The sequence below is a fragment of the Oryctolagus cuniculus genome, chromosome 1, assembly GCF_051225735.1.
Source record: "Oryctolagus cuniculus isolate XC-2025 breed Fujian yellow rabbit chromosome 1, ASM5122573v1, whole genome shotgun sequence".
In the NCBI taxonomy this organism is placed as follows: Eukaryota; Metazoa; Chordata; class Mammalia; order Lagomorpha; family Leporidae; genus Oryctolagus; species Oryctolagus cuniculus.
Genome location: NC_142867.1, coordinates 15,796,909 through 15,820,674, shown reverse-complemented (window position 1 = coordinate 15,820,674; position 23,766 = coordinate 15,796,909). Strand labels below are relative to the sequence as shown.

At 37.1% G+C, this 23,766-nt stretch overlaps 1 protein-coding gene across 1 annotated transcript; it reads left to right on the top strand.

Moving 5' to 3' along the window:
- The first annotated feature begins 3,511 nt into the window (after positions 1-3,511).
- On the top strand, positions 3,512-4,453 carry LOC100342012 (olfactory receptor 8K5-like). Its single transcript, XM_002709131.3, has one exon. The coding sequence runs from the start codon at positions 3,512-3,514 to the stop codon at positions 4,451-4,453; it is 942 nt and encodes a 313-aa protein (XP_002709177.3).
- Positions 4,454-23,766: the final 19,313 nt, after the last annotated feature.

The following is a 23,766-nucleotide window of genomic DNA, read 5'->3' as shown; positions in this document are numbered from 1 at the left end:
AGGCAATGAATGTTACACAAAGGTGCTAAGGGATAAAATATAATCTATTGTATAACTTCATCAAAACCATTATAATACAATGATTATCTGATTGTATTATTTCCTGAGCGGGGACAAAAACATAATTTCTTATAATTTTCTACAAGAGAGATAAAGCATGTAGATATCTTATCTGGTGTTGAGGTTCTAATTTCAAATTCTCAGTTATCCATTACATGACTTTGGGCAACTTACATACTTAAATGTGTTAGCTGCCTTCTCAAGATAAAAATTGTTTTGATCTCATGTCTATGAATTAAATAATGTGTTTTTAAACTTTAACTAATTCAAGGGAACATTTCCACATGATAATGACAACAACATATTCATCTTGACATTGGAAGTGACAAATTTTGTTAGAATAAATCTAATACGAAAATATTTTCGGGTGCGCTGCAGCTCACTAGGCTAATCCTCCGACTGCGGCGCCGGCACCCCGGGTCCTAGTCCTGGTTGGGGCACCAGATTCTGTCCCGGTTGCTCCTCTTCCAGGCCAGCTCTCTGCTGTGGCCTGGGAGTGCAGTGGAGGATGACCCAAGTGCTTGGGCCCTGCACCTGCATGGTAGACCAGGAGAAGCACCTGGCTCCTGGCTTTGGATCTGTGTAGTGCGCTGGGTGTGGCAGCCACTTGGGGGGTGAACCAATGGCAAAAGAAAGACCTTCCTCTCTGTCTCTCTCTCTTACTGTCCACTCTGCCTGTCAAAAAAAAAAAAAAAAAAAAAGAGAAAATATTTTCATTGCTATTTTAATTATTGGTTGATTTGGGTTGATATCCACACAAGGGAACAGCAAATACATATTGTTTTGTTCCTTTCTTTGAGTTGTCGTTCACAATTTCCTCATTGGTGACTATGTATGGTACCCTAGATAATTAACAGGTATATCAAGGAAGTGTTTTTTAAAATCTCTCAGAAGATTTGGGCATAATGATTTCAATGAATTGCATACGTCCTAAGGGAGCACCAAAAAATGGGAAGAAGACCATAAATTATTCTCAAAGAAGAACTAGGTGTCTTTGGAAAAGTAAATCTGGTTCAGTAAAGGTAAGTGGGTAAGAGTTATCACTGATTTGTAGGGTCACCTAAATATGAATAATTTCACATTACTTCTGGCTTTAGACTACAGACACTCTTATAGTAACCAAAAACTAATTCTTTAATAAAGCACAAAAATAATTATCTCCATTGTGAAATGAGTTTCCCTGGAGTAGTAAGGCATTAAGTCCTAGGAACCGAATAGATGTCTTAGACCTGTCTGATATGTGGTTGATGATAGTGGCATGGAAATGAAGTGGAAATTAGAAAAAAACTGATTATCAACCATATATATTAATTAATTCTGTTAATGAAGGAATTTTCAGACATAATATAAAACACCCAGATACATCTAATTTTCATGTGAACAATTAACAAATTTTAGCACATATGTATTTAATATGTATTAAAGGTTACATACAGCATGAGTATATCAATCACAAACTGTTAATGATAAAATAACTTTTATGGATTACAGAGAATCCTCTGAGCTACAAATAATTCCTAACTGACTTTACAATGCTGCAAATTTTAAAAAAATCAGTCATCTTCATGTGAGAAGAATTGGCAGGATAAAATGAATCCAGACATCTGAGGGAGATAATAGCGGAGACAAAATAAAGATAGATTCAATAAACTAGGAAAAGCATTGAAGATTTTAACTTGGGAGGATTGGGGCTGAAATTCTGAAACCTTTTCTTAATCCATTCACCTTTTCTTCCACCATAAAGCTATATGATAGTGGACCTTGCAACACTTCAAATTCATAGCAAAGTTTACAAAAGAAGGTATACTTACTGTTCTTATTGATGCATAAACAAATGACCTGAAATAGGAGAGAAATCAATGGAAAAACAGCAGGCAAAAATCTAGGAAAATATTCACCAACAATGAACAGGTTCCTAGAATTACTGTCTACTTTCACTAGATGGCTATGGACTGCAGTTGCTCCAAAATATATCTTTGAACCATGTGTGGGGATACCAGAAGTTTCTATCTGATAGTTGTTCAAACTAATGCTGTCATCTTATTACATTGTATTAACTATTTTGAATTTTCTTTGGCTGAGTATTTTGAACTCCAATTACTCCTCCAATTACAAAGAATTTTTAAAGACTTCCAGGTTTTACTGAGGTTAAACTGAATGTGATAGAAAGGGAATCCAACTATATTTTGTTAAATTAGCTTAGTATCTTTAATAAGTTCCATTCCATTTGTTTAATGAACATCTCATGTAAATATTTTTAATGAATGCTGAGGTATTTGTCATTGATGCAGTTGAAAATCACAGTGCTATAAATGCTCCATTGTAAAATTCCAGGAATAAATTGATATTTTAGTAATAAATGATATAACAAATATTCAAATAAATATTTTAAATTCCTTGTATAACCTATCATCCACAATGTTATGTTAGAAAAACAAAGTATATAGAATAAAATACTCAAATTCCCTGACTATTGACATAAATTGTGTTTTTAAGCAAGAGTAGATCAAGGTTATGTGTGCCTTAAGCTTATTTCAGGCTTTCTTTTTGTAAAAGGAAATAAAATTATAAGTGCAAGTTCAAACAAATGTGGTTATTTGCATAGAATGAAAAAATTATAAAAAATCAGTGGTAACAAAATTGTCCAAATATCATAAAATATGTAAATATTTTAATTTTACTATTGAAACTGCAGATACATCCAACACGGGGTATTAGGAATGTTCTGTGATATCGTTGTTACACAAAATAGCATTATTCAATGAAGAATGACATTGAGCTCAAACTGTGTTAAGTATATATACTGAACATCAAATAGAGCATAATCATTTAATCTTCATTTGGCAGGACCCTATATTAATAGATCAAACAGTGTATCGCTATCTAAATGAAGTGTGATAAAATGGGCTTGCTTGATCAGGCTAAGTCCTATATTTTTACAAATCTCAGAAAGATATGTCGTGTATTAAGTCCATTATTAAGGTCTTTCCAGGCCCTTGGAAGTACAGACAAAGAAGCTTAACACTTACACTTCATTGGTTTCATGTTAAATCTGCCTCTGTCATTTAAGAATATCACAATTGGGCAAAATATCTTAGAAAAATATGAAAGTTCACTAAGAAAAACTGGAAAGTCATTGTGTAAATGAAATCATATCTAATAATTCTTAATTAATATCTGCATGATTTTGATATCAATGTGGATGCTCCAAGCACAGTTGATCAGATTTAGTGTTTAATCTCTATTGCATAAATTTACATGCTTCATACAGATCTTTCCTGTGGGAAAGATTCTATCCTTTTTCTCCTTTCAAAAGCAGATGTAGGGATTATTTTACTCTCCTTTATAATGAAAAAAATCACCCCAACTTTGTAATTTTTTTCTTTAGATTGCACTACAACAAAGCTTATTAAACCCTTCTGCTTTTTCCAAGAAGACACAATTGTACTTGATGGGTCACTCAAACCTAACAGTGTTCAATGACTTCATTCTGATGGGAGTCACAAGGGAACCTAAACTACAGCATCCCCTTTTTGGGGTCTTTCTCACCATCTATATCATCACAGTGGTGGGCAACCTGGGCATGATCATTTTGACCCAACTGGACTCTCGCCTACACACACCAATGTATTTCTTTATCAGGCACCTGGCTTTCATTGATCTTGGTAATTCCACTGTCATTTGTCCCAAGATGCTGGTAAACTTTGTTGTAGAGAAAAACACCATTTCTTATTGTGCATGTGCTACACAGATGGCTTTCTTCATTCTGTTCATTGTCAGTGAACTTTCTATCTTGTCGACCATGGCCTATGATCGTTATGTGGCCATCTGTAACCCTCTGCTCTACAATGTCATCATGAATCCAAGACTTTGTCACCTGCTGGTGGGCATCCCATACCTCTACAGTATCTTTCAGGCAGTGATGTTCCCTACAATGTATTTTACGTTGACCTTCTGTGGCTCTAATGTCATCAGTCATTTCTACTGTGATGTTGTTCCCGTGTTACCTATGCTCTGCTCACATACACGAGACCTAGAAATCTTGACCATACTCTTTTCAGCATTTAATTTGATCTCCTCCCTCCTGGTAGTCTTACTGTCTTATACACTGATTCTGTTAGCCATATGTCGAATGCATTCTGCAGAGGGCAGGAAGAAGGCTTTCTCCACCTGTGGTTCCCATCTGACAGTGGTGGTGGTGTTCTATGGGTCACTTCTATTTATGTATGTGCAACCTAAATCCACTCACTCCTTTGAAACTGATAAAATGGCTTCTGTGTTTTACACATTAGTGATCCCTATGCTCAACCCTTTGATTTACAGCTTACGGAACAAAGAAGTTAAAAATGCATTTCACAGGGTCTTTAAGAATCAACGCAAAATTTGTATTTGATATGTAGTATGGACTGCTGTTCTAACAAACCATGCTACATACAATACTATTTGATAATATTTGTCTCAGAAATAATTTCATTGTTTTTGTATCCAGAGCAAAGACTAATTATAATACGTGGGCAAGTAGTATATCTAGCCAAATTAACTCTAATGTTTAGATTTAAATTAACTGTGGCTTCCTTATCAGCGTTGGTTTCATCTGATTCAGTGTTTCTTTTAGTGATTCCATAGAATCTTATACTTTTGCTATATTGAACACCTATAAATTTATTCACCTCTCCAAGTTAAATTACGTTTGTCTTTGTCATTTCTATTTAGGACAGGTATCTTCTCTCATTTTCTTTTATTTAATTGTCTGAATCTTAAACAACAATGTGAGCAAAGTGAGCCTCTTTCCAGAAATATGCTTTGTGGTTAATTATTAAATACAGTATTATTTTTAAAACAGATTCTGACCATTCTAACTTTTAATTGAACAGTTTAATATGATTATATTTTAATAATTATTGATAATAACTTCTTTTGCATATTGATCATTTGTTCTGTATGCATTTTTTGCTCATCTCTTCCTTCATTTCATGAATATTTAAGATTATGACTGAACACTGCATTGTGAATGCCTACAATTATAGTCCACAAAGCTGTGAAACAAAAGAACACCTATAACAAACTGTCAATTTGTAATTGATTTTAACATGAAAATGAAAAATCTTAAAGAGTGCTGGTGCCACGGCTCAATAGGCTAATCCTCCACCTTGTGGCACCAGCACACTGGGTTCTAGTCCCAGTCGGGGCGCTGGATTCTGTCCCAGTTGCCCCCTCTTCCAGGCCAGCTCTCTGCTGTGGCCCGGGAGGGCAGTGGAGGATGGCCCAAGTCCTTGGGCCCTGGACCGGCATGGGAGACCAGGAGAAGCACCTGGCTCCTGGCTTCGGATCAGCGCAGTACACTGGCCGCAGCACACTGGCCGCAGTGGCCATTGGAGGGTGAACCAACGGTAAAGGAAGACCTTTCTCCCTGTCTCTTCTCTCACTGTCCACTCTTCCTGTCAAAAAAAAAATCTTAAAGAGCAATATATTAATATCCATATTTTAACAACCAAAATACTAATATTATTATAATTCTCTTTTTGCTTTACATATCTATATGCTATATCAATATCAATCTTCTACATCTTCAAGATTGTTCAAATTTAGAGCTACTGATAATTTGGGCCCAGTAATATTGTCAGCTGAATATAGGAAATAATAGGATGTTTAATAGTGCAAATGATCTATAAACATTAGATACCAACAGTTTATCACATAGAGTGGTGATGATGAAAATGTCTAGACATTGGTAAATATTACTTGCTTAGTAAAATCAGTTGAGGAACATTGATATAATTATTTCTCTGCCTCTAGCTCTGTAAATATTTTATGTGTAAATGATATGTTTATTTTCAATAATTAAATATTACAAAATTAGGTGATGCATCATACTATAATTCCATATTTAAAAATTGCACCTGATATAACATAAAATCTATCACCTATTATGATGTATTTGTCCAGATCAGTTTGTTGACAAACTTGGATTTAAAATGTATTCTACAAGTAGTGTATTCATTCTAATGGACATCACCAAGGGCCTGAGCTACAGATTTTCTTTTCTAGACCCTTCCATATCATCTACATAATCTCAATGGTGGGCAATTTGTGAATGATAATCCTTACCAAGTTGGACTCCTGATTACTAATACCCATACATTTTTTCCTCAGACATCTGAATCTCAATGATATTGGTTATTCTAGAACAGCAATCCAAAATGTTAAAAAAATATGTTGTGGATCGAAATGTAATATTCTAATAATTTTGGGCTACACACTTAACTTGCTTTCTTGCATTCATCATCAGGGAGCCATTTATTCTGTTGATAATGTCTTAAAATTGTTGTATGACCCTCTGTAATCCTCTATTCCACACCGTCTTTAAGTCATAAACGGTATTTCAGAACCTGGTGGCAATCCCATATCTCAACAATACATTATTTCTATTCTAGTCACTTGCATATTTGTACTTTACTCTCTGAGACCACAATGCCATCAATCACATCTACTATGACAGTCTCCCCCATTGTTTGCTTTTCTTTGTTCAAATATCCAAGGAATGGAACTGATTATGCTGATCTTACTGACTCTTCTGATAGCTCTTATTTTTCAATAGCTCATCTTTACAGCCGTTCTCAATATGAACTCTGTTGAGAGTGGGCAACAGACGGTATCCATCTGTGGATCCACCTGACAGTGGCTATACAGCCATATGGGACTTTGATATTTATTGTGTGCATGCAACCCAATTTCAGTCATTCTTCTGACATTGATAAATTATCTTTTTCACACCTTTGGTTATCCTTGTTTTCCTTTGTTTTTTTTTTTTAATCTGTAGCTTCAAGAACAAAGGCATAAGTTATGTCCTAAAAAGGTGTGAAAAAATTGGATAATTTTGCAAAGTTATATATGCAATCTGATTTCTATAAATTAGATTATGGAAATAAAATTTTATTCTTCATACCTTCAGGAGAAAGAGTTAACACAAATAAATTCAAAATGTATTTATACCTCATCTCATGCATGCCCAGTGATCGTATTTGCCATAATATGTTAATTTAAAAAAAAAAAAACAGTAAAAGCCACTGCCTTCCTTCAGAGGAATATACCTGTTATGTGCATAATAAGAAAAAATGATAGTACAACAGAATATTCTAGATGGCTACAGGCTAAAAGCCACAGGTAAGGAAAGTGAGTACAATGAGTGAGGACTGAGAAAAGTACTAGCCACAGAAGGCAGTGGCAAAAATTCTAGATGTTTTTCACCTATCAGAATAAACTTTCCAGTTCCTGTGTCTATTTTAATAAGGACATAAGCATTTTTCGATTTTGTCTTTCATCCTTTTGGCTGATATTTACTTGAGTTGCACTTGATACTAGTTATTTATGGGTCCTGGGATGATATGAATAAGTCACTCATATGAATGCTCAAATAAAACTACTCCCAGTCAAGAGCAAGATGGCGGAATAGGAAGGGAGTACACTGATAGTCCAGGAAGAGACAGTTTAATAAAAGTGGAGATATTGCAGGTTCAAGGAAGAGTAGGAGGCCAGCACCGTGGCTCAATAGGCTAATCCTCCACCTTGCGGCGCCAGCACACTGGGTTCTAGTCCCACTCGAGGCGCTGGATTCTGTCCCAGTTTCCCCCCTTCCAGGGCAGCTCTCTGCTGTGGCCCGGGAGTGCAGTGGAGGATGGCCCAAGTGCTTGGGCCCTGCACCCCATGGGAGACCAGGAGAAGTACCTGGCTCCTGCCATCGGATCAGCGGGGTGTGCTGGCCACAGAGCACCAGCCACAGCGGCCATTGGAGGGTGAACCAATGGCAAAAGGAAGACCTTTCTCTCTGTCTCTGTCTCTCTCACTGTCCACTCTGCCTGTAGAAAAAAAAAAAAAGGAAGAGTAGGGGAAGAAACAGCAGAGGAAACTCTTCTGGAACTAGTGATTCATGGTGGACCTGCGTGGAGGGCTTGGGAGCCCACAGCTCAGGACACCAGCGGCAGAATCAACACACCAGCGCTGGAACGCGAGGTGAGCCGAATCTCAATAACCCGAGACATCAGCGGGAAAGTGGAAAGAGGAGACTAGAGGGAACAAGGCTTGAAACCCCATTGGAAAAAGTTCACCAGACTAACTAGAAGAGAGAGGAAAAAAAAAAGTGACCAGTAAGGACACGAGTTTCTCTCTCTCCGCTCACCTCTCAAAGGCGAGCAAGACAAAGAGCAGGCGCCATTTTGGACATACATCATAAGTGCGCATCCTGAGGACTGCACCCGCCTTCAGCCAAGTAGAAAAACCTGACTCCGGGGGGGGGGGGGGGGTGTGTTGAAATAACAGAGATTAGGACCTAGTGAATGTGTGGTGCTAATGAACTGAGACTGTGAAAAAAGAGACGGTGGGGGAGAGAACTCACGGAATTTACGTGAGAACTCTCCAGAGATGCTACAATTCGGTAACCGTGGCAACTGCAGGAGTGGGAGACTGCAGGAGAATTTGAGCCCATACTGAGGGCACACAGATTCCTGTGTGGTCCTTGGCAAAGAGCTTCTGATCTCTGGCTCCTGTGGGTATATCATTTACCTGCTAAGGACCTTCAATTCCACTCAGCTGTGCAGAATTACTTCCCCTCTGAATCAAAAAAAAAAAAAAAAAAAAGAAAAAGAAAGAAAGAAAGAAAGAAAGAAAGAAAGAAAGAAAGAAAGAAAGAAAGATAGATATACCATGCCTAATCTGGGAGTGTCACCTTTGGCACACTCTTAACCCTGAGGAACCAAACAGAGCTCTCGGGCCACACCCATCTCAAGCCTCTAAGGCTCCATCAAAAGCAGACAGTCCACTTAATCTAGAGTCATAGTATAACAAGAAAAAAACACCACAGTGAGGCAAGAAAATCCAAAGAATATCTCCACAATGCCAAGCAACAAATGCAGAAACAGAGGAAACAAGAACAAGGAAGAAATTATGGCACCCCCAAATGAACAAGACACCCCAAGACAAGACTATGAAGATGATGAGATAGAAGAAATGCAAGATACGGATTTCAAAAAATTTATGATAAGAACAATTAGAAGTTTTCAAAAACAAATGCTCGAGGTACGGAATTTCTTACTGGACAGGATAGAAAATCTCCTTCGGGAAAATGAAATCTTAAGGAGGAATCAAAATGAAACGCAGAAACTAGTAGAACAGGAAAGTGTGATAATGAGGAGAAATCAAAATGAAATGAAGAACTCAATAGATCAAATGACAAACACATTAGAGAACCTTAAAAACAGAGTCAGTGAAACAGAAGAGAGAATATCAGACTTAGAAGACAGAGCACAGAAAAATATACAGTCAAACCAAAGAAAAGAAGAGGAAATTAGAAATCTAAAAAATATGGTTGGGAATCTACAGGATACTATTAAAAAACACAACATTTGGGTTCTAGGAGCTCCTGAAGGCATGGAGAGAGAGAAAGGATTAGAAGGCTTTTTTAGTGAGATACTTGCAGAGAACTTCCCGGGATTGGAGAACAGAGACATCCTAGTACAGGAAGCTCATAGAACCCCTCGTAAACATGACCAAAAGAGATCCTCACCACAACACATTGTAATCAAACTCACCACAGTGAAACATAAAGAAAAGATTCTAAAATGTGCAAGAGAGAAACATCAGATTACTCTCAGAGGATCTCCAATTAGATTCACAGCAGAATTCTCATCAGAAACCCTACAGACTAGGAGGGAATGGTGAGACATAGCACAGGTGCTAAGAGAGAAAAACTGCCAGCCCAGAATATTGTATCCTGCAAAGCTCTCATTTGTGAATGAAGGTGAAATAAAGACCTTTCACAGCAAACAGAAATTGAAAGAATTCATCGCCATTTGTCCGGCCCTGCAAAAGATGCTTAAAGATGTGTTGCACACAGAAACACAGAAACACGGTCATCAGTATGAAAGAAGGTGAAGGAAGGAAACCTCACAGCAAAAGATCACAGGAAGTTCAAAACATATACTAGAAAATATCTTTGGGAAAATGGCAGGGCAAAGTTACTACTTATCAATAGTCACATTGAATGTTAATGGCCTGAACTGTCCAGTTAAAAGACACAGATTGGCTGATTGGGTTAAGGAACAAAACCCATCTATTTGCTGCTTCCAAGAAACACATCTTTCCAACAAAGATGCAAACAGACTGAAAGTGAAACGCTGGAAAAACATACACCATGCCAACAGAAATGAAAAAAGAGTGGGCGTAGCCATCTTAATATCGGACACCATAAACTTTACCACAAAAACTGTTAAGAGAGACAAAGAGGGGCACTATATAATGATTAAGGGATCAATTCAACAGGAAGATATAATGATTATCAATGTACATGCACCTAATTACAGGGCACCAGTTTATTTAAAAGATTTGTTAAGGGACTTAAAGGGAGACTTAGACCCCAATACAATACTACTGGGGGACTTCAATACTCCACTCTCAGAAATAGACAGATCAACAGGACAGAAGATCAACAAGAATACAGTAGATTTAAATGACACTATAGCCCAAATGGATCTAACAGATATATACAGAACTCTCAATCCTACAGCTAAAGATTTTACATTCTTCTCAGCAGTACATGGAACCTTCTCTAGGATTGACCACATACTAGGCCATAAAGCAAGTCTCAGCAAATTCAAAAGAATTAGAATCATATGATGCAGCTTCTCAGACCATAAAGGAATGAAGTTGGAAATTAGCAGCTCAGGAATCCCTAGAGAGTATGCAAACACATGGAGACTGAACAACATGCTCCTGAATGAACAATGGGTCATAGAAGAAATTAAAAGAGAAATCAAAAATTTTCTGGAAGTAAATGAGGATAATAGCACAACATAGCAAGACTTATGGGACACAGCAAAAGCAGTGTTAAACGGAAAGTTTATATCAATAGGTGCCTACATCAAGAAATTGGAAAGGCACCAAATAGATGAGCTTTCAATTCATCTCAAGGATCTAGAAAACCTACAGCAAACCAGACCCAAATCTAGTAGGAGAAGAGAAATAATTAAAATCAGAGAAGAAAGCAACAGGATTGAATCCAAAAACAAACAAACAAACAAAAACATTACAAAAGATCAGCCAAATGAGGAGGTGGTTTTTTGAAAAAATAAACAAAATTAACACCCCATTGGCCCAACCAACTAAAAAAAGAAAAGACCCAAATCAATAAAATCAGAGATGAAAAAGGAAACGTAACAACAGACACCACAGAAATAAAAAGAATCATCAGAAATTACTACAAAGTGTTGTATGCCAGCAAACAGGTAAATCTATCAGAAATGGATAGATTCCTGGACACATGCAACCTACCTAAATTGAACCAGGAAGACATAGAAAACCTAAACAGACCCATAACTGAGACAGAAATTGAAACAGTAATAAAGGCCCTCCCAACAAAGAAAAGCCCAGGACCAGATGGATTCACTGCTGAATTCTACCATACATTCAAAAAAGAACTAACTCCCATTCTTCTGAAACTATTCAGAACAATCGAAAAAGAGGGAATCCTCCCAAATTTTTTCTATGAAGCCAGCATCACCTTAATTCCTAAGCCGGAAAAAGATGCAGCATTGAAAGAGAATTACAGACCAATATCCCTGATGAACATAGATGCAAAAATCCTCAATAAAATTCTGGCCAATAGAATGCAACAACACATCAGAAAGATCATCCACCCAGAACAAGTGGGATTTATCCCTGGTATGCAGGGATGGTTCAATGTTTGCAAAACAATCAATGTGATACACCACATTAACAGACTGCAGAAGAAAAACCATATGATTATCTCAATAGACACAGAGAAAACATTTGGTAAAATTCAACACCCTTTCATGACGAAAACTCTATGGAAGGAACATTCCTCAATATAATCAAAGCAATTTATGAAAAACCCACGGCCAACATCCTATTGAATGGGGAAAAGTTGGAAGCATTTTCACTGAGTTCTGGTACCAGACAGGGATGCCCACTCTCACCACTACTATTTAATATAGTTCTGGAAGTTTTAGCCAGAGCTACTAGGCAAGAAAAAGAAATTAAATGTATACAAATTGGGAAGGAAGAAGTCAAACTATCCCTCTTTGCAGATGATATGATTCTTTATTTAGGGCACCCAAAGAACTGTACTAAGAGATTATTGGAACTCATAGAGGAGTTTGGCAATGTGGCAGGATATAAAATCAATGCACAAAAATCAACAGCCTTTGTATACACAGACAATGCCACGGCTGAGGAAGAACTTCTAAGATCAATCCCATTCACAATAGCTACAAAAACAATCAAGTATCTTGTAATAAAAGAAAATAAAGATCTCTATGATGAAAATTACAAAACCTTAAAGAAAGAAATAGGATACCAAAAAATGGAAAAATCTTCCATGCTCATGGATTGGAAGAATCAATATCATCAAAATGTCCATTCTCCCTAAAGCAATTTATACATTCAATGCAATACCATTTAAGATACCGAAGACATGCATCTCAGATCTGGAAAAAATGATGATGAAATTTATATGGAGATGCAGAAGACCTCAAATAGATAAAGCAATCTTATACAACAGAAACAAAGCCAGAGGCATTACAATACCAGATTTCAGGACATACTACAGAGCAGTTGTTATCAAAACAGCATGGTCCTGGTACAGAAACAGATGGATAGACCAATGGAACAGAATAGAAACACCAGAAATCAATCCAAACAAGTACAGCCAACTTATATTTGATCAAGGATCCAAAACCAATCCCTGGAGTAAGGACAGTCTATTGAATAAATGGTGCTGGGAAAATTGGATTTCCACGTGCAGAATCATTAAGCAAGACCCTACCTTTCACCTTACACAAAAATTCACTCAACATGGATTAAAGACTTAAATCTACGACCTGACAACACCAAATTTCTAGAGAGCATTGAAAGAACCCTCCAAGATATAGGTGCTGGCAAAGACTTCTTGGAAAAGACCCCAGAAGCACAGGCAGTCAAAGCCAAAATTAACATTTGGGATTGCATCAAATTGAGAAGTTTCTGTACTTCAAAAGAAGCAGTCAGGAAAGTCAAGAGACAACCAACAGAATGGGAAAAATATTTACAAACTATGCAACAGATAAAGGGTTGATAACCAGAATCTATAAAGAAATCAAGAAACTCCACAACATCAAAACAAACAACACACTTAAGAGATGGGCCAAGGACCTCAATAGACATCTTTCAAAAGAGGAAATCCAAAGGGCCAACAGACACATGAAAAATTATTCAAGATCACTAGCCATCAGGGAAATGCAAATCAAAACCACCATGAGGTTTCACCTCACCCCTGTAAGAATGGCTCACATTCAGAAATCTACCAACAATAGATGTTGGAGAGGATGTGGGGAAAAAGGGACACTAACCCACTGTTGGTGGGAATGCAAACTGGTTAAGCCACAATGAAGTCTGGAGATTCCTCAGAAACCTGAAAATAACTACCATACAACCCAGCCATACCACTACCTGGAATTTACCCAAAGGAAATGAAATTGGCAAACAAAAAAGCTGTCTGCACATTAATGTTTATTGCAGCTCAATTCACAATAGCTAAGACCTGGAATCAACCCAAATGCCCATCAACAGTAGACTGGATAAAGAAATTATGGGAAATGTACTCTATAGAATACTATACAGCCATCAAAAACAGTGAAACCCAGTCATTTGCAACAAGATGAAGGAATCTGGAAAACATTATGCTGAGTGAAATCAGCCATTCCCAAAGGGACAAATATCATATGTTCTCCCTGATTGCTGACAACTAACTGAGCACCAAAGGGGAAACCTGTTGAAGTGAAATGGACACTATGAGAAACAGTGACTTGATCAGCTCCTGTCCTGACTGTTAATGTACAATGTAATATTTTATCCCTTTTAGTATTTTTTTTTGTTCTAGTACTATTGGTTGAAATCTGTAATTAACACACAATTATTCTTGGGTGTTTAAATTTTAACTGAAAAGTGATCCCTGTTAATTATAAGAGTGGGAATAAGAGAGGGAGGAGATGCACAATTTCGGACATGCTCAATTGGACTTGCCCCAAATGGTGGAGTTAGAAACGTGTCAGTGGATTCCAATACAATCCCATCAAGGTGGCATGTACCAATGCCATCTCACTAGTCCAAGTGATCAATTTCAGTTCACAATTGATCACACTGATAGGTCTAAGAGTCAAAGGACACACAAACAAGACTAGTGTCTGGTAATACTAACTGATAGAATCAAAAAGGGAGAGAACGATCCAACATGGGAAGTGGGATACACAGCAGACTCATAGAATGACAGATGTCCTAAATAGCACTCTGGCCTCAGAATCAGTCCTTAAGGCATTCGGATCTGGCTGAAGAGCCCATGAGAGTATTTTAGGCATGGAAAGCCAAGACACTCCCGGGAAAAAAAAATAGACCTAAATGAAAGATCTCTGTGAGTGAGATCCCAGTGGGAAGAATGGGGCCATCAAAGAAGGAGGTACCTTTCTCTGAAGGGAAGAGAGAACTTACACTTTGACTATGACCCTGTCGGAATAAGATCAAAGTCAGCGAATTCAGCAGGCTTCCATATCCTTGGGAACTCATGACTAGAGCCTAAGGAGATATTTGACACCATAAACAAGAGTTTCAAATTGTTAAGTCAACAACAGGAGTCACTGTGTACTTACTTCTCATGTGGGATCTGTCCTTAATGTGTTGTCCAATGTGAAGTATTGCTATAACTAGTACTGAAACAGTATTTTTACCCTTTGTGTTTCTGTGTGGGTGCAAATTGATGAAATCTTTACTTAGTCTTTACTTAATATATACTGAGTCGATCTTCTGTATATAAAGAAAGAAAATGAATCTTGATGTGAATGGAATGGGAGAGGGAGCAGGAAATCGGAGGGGTGCAAGTGGGAGGGAAATTATGGGGGGGGGACCCAATGTAATCCATAAACTGTACTTTGGAAATTTATATTTACTAAATAAAAAAACCTACTCCTAACTCGGTACTACATTATTTCTACACAACACCTTTATTTATCACATGAGTGTCTGCTTAATTAACATACCTTGTAATCCAGAAATTATCTGATTTTTTCTTAATGTTTCCATTTTGTTGACATGAATGGATACAAATATTATGATAAATATTTTAAATTCCCAAGTTTGTCTGTTCCCCAATTGTTGGTCTTGCTTTGCAACCACTCATTTGTTTTCATTAATTGGTGTTTTATTATTTACCACAAAAATTTATACTTATTTAAAAGCCATAAGTTATTCTATATTTTTGGATAAGTGGATCATTTTATCATGAACTAATTAGGCTTATATAATTTATATAGCATATAATTTTATAATTTTCTTTGATTTAATGATATACTGTATTTTATTGACTTTTTATTATTTGTATAAATCAATGGTTCATCTTAAGAAAAGCAAAATGCATTAATCCTCTTGTGCCCTCTTTCCGGCATAAGTGAAGTCTCATATGTAAACAAGTATAGTTGCTCTGCCTTCTGGACAAAGATGCTTCATACAACTCCTCATGTTATCTCATGTGATTTTAATTAATTTTATTACATTTGATAGTCTTAAAATTTTATTAAGACTGCAAGAGTTGTATATTTTCTTAGTCATTATGAAACACAATTTCCTGTATAAACACAGAATGATGAATGAAAATGGATCATTAAAATGAAGCCATAAAGTTCAGAGTATATTATCATGTGTGTTACTAAATTGTTGATGAAGCTAGAATGAATCCTGAAGCTCATCATTGGAATTAGCAGGCAATAATAAATCCTCACATTTACTGAATATAAGAGGCATTCTTCATATCTTAATTATTTTAGCCATCACAACAGCTTTTGAGACATGCTCTAAAATTTCAGTTTTTCAGATATAAAATAGCGGCTAGGAGAGAGTACTTTGATAGAATTAATCAAGATACTAGAGGTTAGAGCCAGTTATCAATGTTAACTGGCATAGTGCCAGATTTCACACTCTTCACAAGTGCCATGTATTCTCTCTTTGGTCATTTTTCTGCTTCACTGATATCAGTTTACAGTGACAGGGAGTAAGCCAGTGTTGTGGTGCAGCTAGTTAAGCCACCATTTATGAAGTTAGTATCCCGTAGCAAAGGCCCTGTTCAAATCTCAGTTGCTCCATTTCTGATCCAGCTCTCTGCTAATGTGCCTTCAAACTTCATCCTGGCCCAGCCTAGGCCATTTCACCCATCTGTGAAGTGAATCACTACATGGAAGATATCCTTCTCCTAATCTGTCTCTCTTTCTCACTTAAAAAAAAAAAGCACAAAACTTCCCAATGGCAAGTATTAGATTAGAAGAGAAGTAAGGCAAAAGAATCAGTTATAATTTAAATAAGTCCTTAGGATCCAAAGTATAGGACATTTACTATATTTTCTAACAAAGCAATGACTAAAAACTGTTTTTTCTCTATATATCTAGAATTTAAGTATATCTGACCATTCAACTATTGACTAGCAACTATACAAAGGGACTTCAAATAACTCATGGAAAATCAAATTAAAATATAATTTTATTTTGATGCAAACAACTTTGAAGCTCATGCCTAACTCCACACAGTTTTCTCATACTGCACAGTACCACAAACTTTTTGAACAACCCTCCTGAATCATGAATGCTTCTTGAGGAGGCTCTTAAATTTTAAGAAACTCATATCCCTCCACTAATATTGATACCAAATGCAGCTCAAAACAGAGAAAAATGTACTTAAAGGAATTGATTTATTGTAAATTCACAAATATATATGGAAAATACTTGTGTATTGAGGATAAGTGGTGACATTATACAATGAAGGAAAACTACAACATCAAAGAATGAATAATTCAGAACCAGATCAAAAAGTAAATATTAGCTTACACAGTCTGATTTCAAGTATGTTCCATGGATATTCTGTAAATGATACATTTTCACAATGGAAAATATTTTCTTGCCATTTTTAATGTTGAATTCTGATTGAAAAGTAAGGAGACAGCTTAAAAGAAGAAATGTACAGCTTTTGAATTTCAAATACTCCAAAATAACTCTTGAATACCAACTAACTATGCGATAGACTGCTATTTTTGTAAGGCAAGTTTGTGGATTAGTAGCTTTCCCATTCACAGTCTGTGCCCTTATGTGACACAGGAGTGTGCAGCATGAGAACATTTGCACAATTGTATGACAATTTATCATCCACAGGTTTCTTGCAAATTGGAACTGATCGGTTGAACATTGTAGGATTCACACTGACTTGAATTGAGAGGGAAATGATTCATTTATATAATCATTTCACAGCAACTGTTATTCCCCTTGTTTCTCAATATGTAATTAAATGATTCTACATTGGAATTATTAGTATGTAGATCACAGAGCTCATGTCCTCCTTTTCTAAAGAATACTGGGAGAATAGGCTAATATAGCTGAATGTAACTAAAGCCAAGGTACCATTTAATACAGCCACAGGAGTCAATTGAGAGACACAGGTGGAGAAAGCTTTCTGTGTGATGCTAAGTGGATTCTCAGAATACCAAAATCAATTAAAGTTAGGAAATGATCACAAGAATATGCTAATAACAATGATTCTAGGGAATTTTAAATGAAAAAAAAACCTCATTCATAGGGATAGCTGAGCATGGCAGCTTTAGCAGGGAGGGAACATTGCAGAAGCAGTGGCCTACACTGGGACCCAAGAAAGGCAGTTCCCGAAACTTACTGTGTCTTCCAACTACTTGCTGATCCCATCTATATAAGAACCAGTGACTAGCCCTGCACGCTTTCCTCTAGACATGACTTCAGTGCACAGAACAGGGTTGGAATTGGCCTTGCAGCAGCCATAGACCACCACTGAAAGTAAGAAGCCTTCTGTGGTAAAGAGACTTCATTAAAAATATTGTACTAAGCAAGCAGAGGAAGAGACTAATCCCATCTCATCGAAGAAGCTGACCTGTATTTTTGGCACAGGAACTGGTGAATAACAGTATAATAAAATCTATGATAGATGAGGAAAATGTATGTGTTGAACTTGAAAGTGATTTCAGTTAAAAGGAGCATGCCCAGAACTTTTTAGTTAACTCCTCCCCCAGGTAATGACATAAAGTACCAGAAAAAATCCAAACAGTGCACCTTTCAGTTCAGCACCATCTGTCAGTCTAAAAGGAATAAAATTAGTAACAACTGTGAAATTATATTTTAATATATTTAAATATTTATAACATATAATATATTTTTATGTAAATTTTTTTTTAACTTTTATTTAATGCATATAATTTTCCAAAGTACGACTTATGGATTACAATGGCTTTTCCCCCATACCGTCCCTCCCACCCACAACCCTCCCCTTTCCCACTCCCTCTCCCCTTCCATTCACATCATGATTCATTTTCGATTATCTTAATATACAGAAGATCAGCTTAGTATACATTAAGTAAGGATTTCAACAGTTTGCTCCCACACAGAAACATAAAGTGAAAAATAATAGATGATTTTTTTAAATGATGATGAAATCAGAGCAGACCTATTGTCATGTTTAATCCCAGTGAGAGTCAAGTTGGGAATTGATAATTTCTTTTTTTTTTTTTCTTTTTCTTTTTTTTTTTTTTTTTACAGAGGATCAGTTTAGTATGCATTAAGTAAGGATTTCAACAGTTTGCACCCCCATAGAAACACAAAGTGAAATATATTGTTTGAGTACTCGTTATAGCATTAAATCTCAATGTACAGCACATTAAGGATAGAGATCCTACATGAGGAGTAAGTGCACAGTGACTCCTGTTGTTGACTTTACCAATTGACACTCCCGTCTATGGCATCAGTAATCTCCCTATGCTCCAGTCATGAGTTTCCAAGGCTATGGAAGCCCTCTGAGTTCTCCGACTCTTATCTTGTTTAGACAAGGTCATAGTCAAAGTGGAGGTTCTCTCCTCCCTTCAGAGAAAGGTACCTCCTTCTTTGATGACCTGTTCTTTCCACTGGGATCTCACTCGCAGAGATCTTTTGCCAGAGTGTCTTGGCTTTCCATGCCTGAAATACTCTCATGAGCTTTTCAGCCAGCTCCGAATGCCTTTAGGGCTGATTCTGAGGCCAGAGTGCTATTTAGGACATCTGCCATTCTATGAGTCTGCTGAGTATCTCACTTCCCATGTTGGATCACTCTCCCCTTTATTTACTCCATCGGTTAGCGTTAGCAGGTACTAGACTTGTCTATGTGTTCCCTTTGACTCCCAGTCCCTTCACCATGACCAACTGTGAACTGAAACTGATCACCTGGAACAGTGAGATGACATTGGTACATGCCACCTCGATGGGATTGAATTGGAATCCCCTGGTATGCTTCCAACTCCACCACTTGGGGCAAGTCAGCCTGAGCATGTCCCAAATTATACATCTCTTCCCTCTCCCATTCAGTGTAGGTGGTGACTTCTAATAAGAACCCCCCCCAAAGCATAAAAACCAAAAGCAAAACAAGAAAAACAGGATTATGTCAAACTTACAATCTTCTACATGTCAAAGGAAACAATCAGTAGAGTGAGGACAGAGCCAAAAACATTGGAAAATATCTGAAGCTATGTATATAACAAACTATTAATATCTAGAATATTTTAACAATTCAAAAATCTCAATAACAAAAAAACTACCAATTAGTTAATAATTTGGCAAAGAATCTCAATAAACAATTTTCAAAAGTAGAAATGCAAGGACAGCTCTGTGGCGTAGTGGGTTAAAGCCCTGGCCTGGATGCCAGCATCCCATATAGGTGCTGGTCCTAGTCCTGGCTGCTCGTCTTTTAATGCAGCTCTCTGCTGTGGCCTGGGATAGCAGTAGAAGATGGCCCAAGACCTTGGGCCCCTGCACCCACGTGGGCCCAGAGGAAGCTTCTGTCTCCTGGCTTCGGATCGCCACAGCTCTGGTCCTTGCGGCCATTTAGGGTGTGAACCAGTGGATGGAAGACCTCTCTCTCTCTCTACCTCTCTCTGTAACTCTTTCAAATAAGTAAAATTAAATTTAAAAAAAGAAGAAATGTAAATGGCTAATAGATACATGAAAAAATGCTCAACATCTCTAGACATCAGGCAAATGCAAATCAAAAACAAAATGAGATATCACCTCCCCCCTATCAAAATGGCTATTATATAAAAACAGAGTAATAAATGCTGTCAAGTATGTGGAGAGAGGAGAACTCAAATTCTTTTTGTGGGAATGTAAGAAAGTGCAGCCACTACAGAAAAAAGTGTAGAAATTTCTTATAAAAACTAGAAATAGATTTGCCATGATTCAGCGGTCCCACTACTGGGTACATGCCCCAAAGACGTGAACACATCACAGCAGAGACACCAGCTCCACCATGTTTACAGCAGCAATATTCACAGTAGCCAAAATATGGAATCAAACACAATGTCCATCATCAGCATATTATTCAGCCATAAAAATGAATGCAATTGTGTCATTTGTATCAAAATGATAGCAACTGGAGGGCATCGTATTGAGTGAAATAAGTCAGACACAGGAAGATAAATACTGCATGTTTTCCCTTATATATGAGAGCTCATCTTTAAAAATAGAGTTAATAAGTCTAAGCATACAAAGCAGAGCAACAGTTGGCTTGGTATGGAGGATTTTTGAGTGTTATGATTTGAGAAACATTTCCCTATGATGGATGTAAGTGGGGTGTGGGTAATTAAAAGCATGAAGAAACTTTATTTTATTCTGTATTTTTACTTAAGCATGAAATAGTATTTTTCAAGACTCATAATTTAGTTAAGTCCCATGCCTCACTGTCTCCATTTTTGGAATATTCAAATAAAAAAATGATAAATAGAAAGTGTTTCAGGAGGGCCCAGTATTGTGACACAGCAGATAAAGCTGTCTCCTACAGCACCAGCATACTATGTGGGCACCAGTTCGTGTCCTGGCTGCTCCACTTCTGATCCATTGCCCTGCTAATGACCTGGAAAATACAACTGAAGATGACCCAAGTGTTTGGGGCCCTGCCACTCATGTGGGAGACATGAAAGAAACTCCTGGCTCTTGGTTTCAACCTTGTACAGTCCTGGCCATTATATCCATCTAGTGAATGAACCAGAGGGTGGAAGATATATGTGTGTGTATGTGTGTGTGTGTGTGTGTGTATCTCTTTCAAAGAAATATATCCCCCCCCCAAAAAAAAAAGAAAAAGAAAAAAGTGTTTCAGGAGACAAAGCATATCTTTCAATAGGTCTCATTCCCAGGGTCAGGGCTGTATTGTAGCAATTTAAGCCACCACCACAGCACCGGCATCCCATATGGGTGCTGGTTTGAGTCCCAGTCACTTCACTTCTGATCCACCTCCCTACTGATGCTCCCAGGAAAGCAGTGGAGGATGGCTTACGTGCTTAAGAACCTGCAGCCACATGGGGGACATGGAAGACGCTTGTCTTTCCTGGCTTCAGCCTGGCCCAGCCCTGGCAATTGTGGCCATTTGAAAAGTGACTCCAGAAGCTGTTGATGGAGAATCAATATCTCTCTCTCTTTCAATAAATAAAACAAATCTAATTCCTAATAAGATTTACTGATCATTATCCAACAATGACAAGTTCTGAGCTCAAGACATACTACAGATTGGTAGACATTGTCTTAACAAGTTGCTTTATAATAATTGCTAAGCATTTAACAAATGAAAGGACAAGGTAGGTATAGTCATTTAGAAACTAAGATTTAATTTCAAATTTTGTAGCTATTGTTTACGTGCCTTTAGGTAAACTGAATAGTTTACCTCAATTTGGTATTCTGTCAATATCAGAATAGAAATATCTATCGCACATATATGAGATAAATGATGTATTTTTAATTTTGTGCCTACTATAAGTTTTAATTTGACGAATAAGTCCAATGAAAAATGCTATGTGATAATGATATTGTCACTAATTTTTTTTAAGATTTATTCGAAAGGCAAAGGCAGAGGCAGAAGAGGAGAGAGAGAGAGGGGTTTTCCATCCTCTGGTTCATTCCCCAAATGTCCTCAATGGCTGAAGCTGGGACGATCCAAAGCCCAGGCCCAGGAGCTTCTTCCAGGTCTTCTACATGGGTAGAAGGGTCCAAGCACTTGGGCCATCTTCTGCTTTCCCAGGCCATAGCACAGAGCTGGATCAGAAGAGGGACAGCCGGGACTTGAATCGATGCCCATATGGGATGCCCACACTGCATGTAGTAGTTTTAACCTGGTACACCACGGTGCTGACCCCACTAAAATTTTATGACTTTTGAAATATTCCAGTTTTACACTTATACAGCTGGTTTCAAACTGTATGCCGTTTTTCCAAAATATATGACTTTGTGATTTATTAAGTGGGTACCTCTAAGTCACTTAAGTCTCATGGAACTTTGCAGATGATTTTTTCTTTTGGTTTGTTTTTCCTGTTTGTTGAGTTATCTCTTTCATTTTGTCCTTGAGGAATAAGCAGTGTCACCAGGGAATTTTTGAAACGTCTCTCACATGATTTAGGCATAATAACTGAATGAATTAGATGTTAGGGCCTCAGGGAACTTCCCAAAGAAAGAGGGGAATAATAAATTCCTCCTATTCAAAACAATGTGAGGGTAATTGAAAAGGAGAATCTGATTCTTCATTAAAGGTGAGTGGACAAGAACTGTGGGTGAATGGGATGATCATCTGGGTAGTTTTCCACTACTCCTGAATTCTCACTGCAGATACTCATATGCTCAATACCAGTGATTCCTACCAGTACCAATATCTCCTTTGCTAACTGGTTTCTTAGATTAATGTTTTATTCTAGGGCATAAAATTCTGAGAATGGAGCAGGTTTCCTGGACCTATTTGATTTATGAGTGTTGAATGTGACATTTAAATACTGTGAGTGTAAAGAAAGTTAGAAACCTGAAAATCCATCACTGATTTTTTTTCCTTTTGGAATTTAATGAGATGAGGACTTCCAGATATAATGCAAGATGCCCAATTTTATTTGGTTTTCAGATAAATGATGAATAATATTGATGTTTTATGTAAACAAAAAGGCCACTTTAGTACAAAATACAGAAATATGATTTTTAAAAGAGTATTTAAGACATTTCTATGGTTTTATTTTATAAACCACAGGTAATATTTATTTAACACTACAACATGCATAAACAGATTTTTTTAGTCACTTGTTTTGTTGTATTTCCTTCATGGTTTCTTACTTCTGGGTATTTTTTTTATACTGGAATTAGTAACACCCAGTATATATCAATAAATTCAATTGTCTTTAAGGCATTTTGAAGTCATGGAGAAACTCTTGAACTCAAATTAATTTCTAAGTACTATGAGCATGTCTAAGGATTGAGATTCAATCAGTGCATTGTATATTTTTCAAACACATTCGATGGGTTATCCCTAAGTAGAGATATTTATTCACTTAGATCTCCAGTATACCAGAAATTTCATTTTCTGTGCACATAGTCTATATAGGATAAAGGAATCCAGAAATAATGACCAATACTAAAAATAGAGACAACATTAAGAACTAGAGCAATTCGTGGAAAAATTTGAATGCATCAAAGTGGTAAGAGTGGCATGGAATTCTAGAACTCTTTGCATGTTCCAATGCAGCTCCAATGTAAAGCCCTGTGGTGGCCCTATAAACCCAACACAAATTTCCAAAAATGAAAATATTTATGCTTCTGTTATGCAGGAAAGGGTAGA

Bases quoted from the DNA above. Each gene is read 5' to 3' on its own strand.
- LOC100342012 (XM_002709131.3), top strand. From the start codon at position 3,512: ATGGGTCACTCAAACCTAACAGTGTTCAATGACTTCATTCTGATGGGA.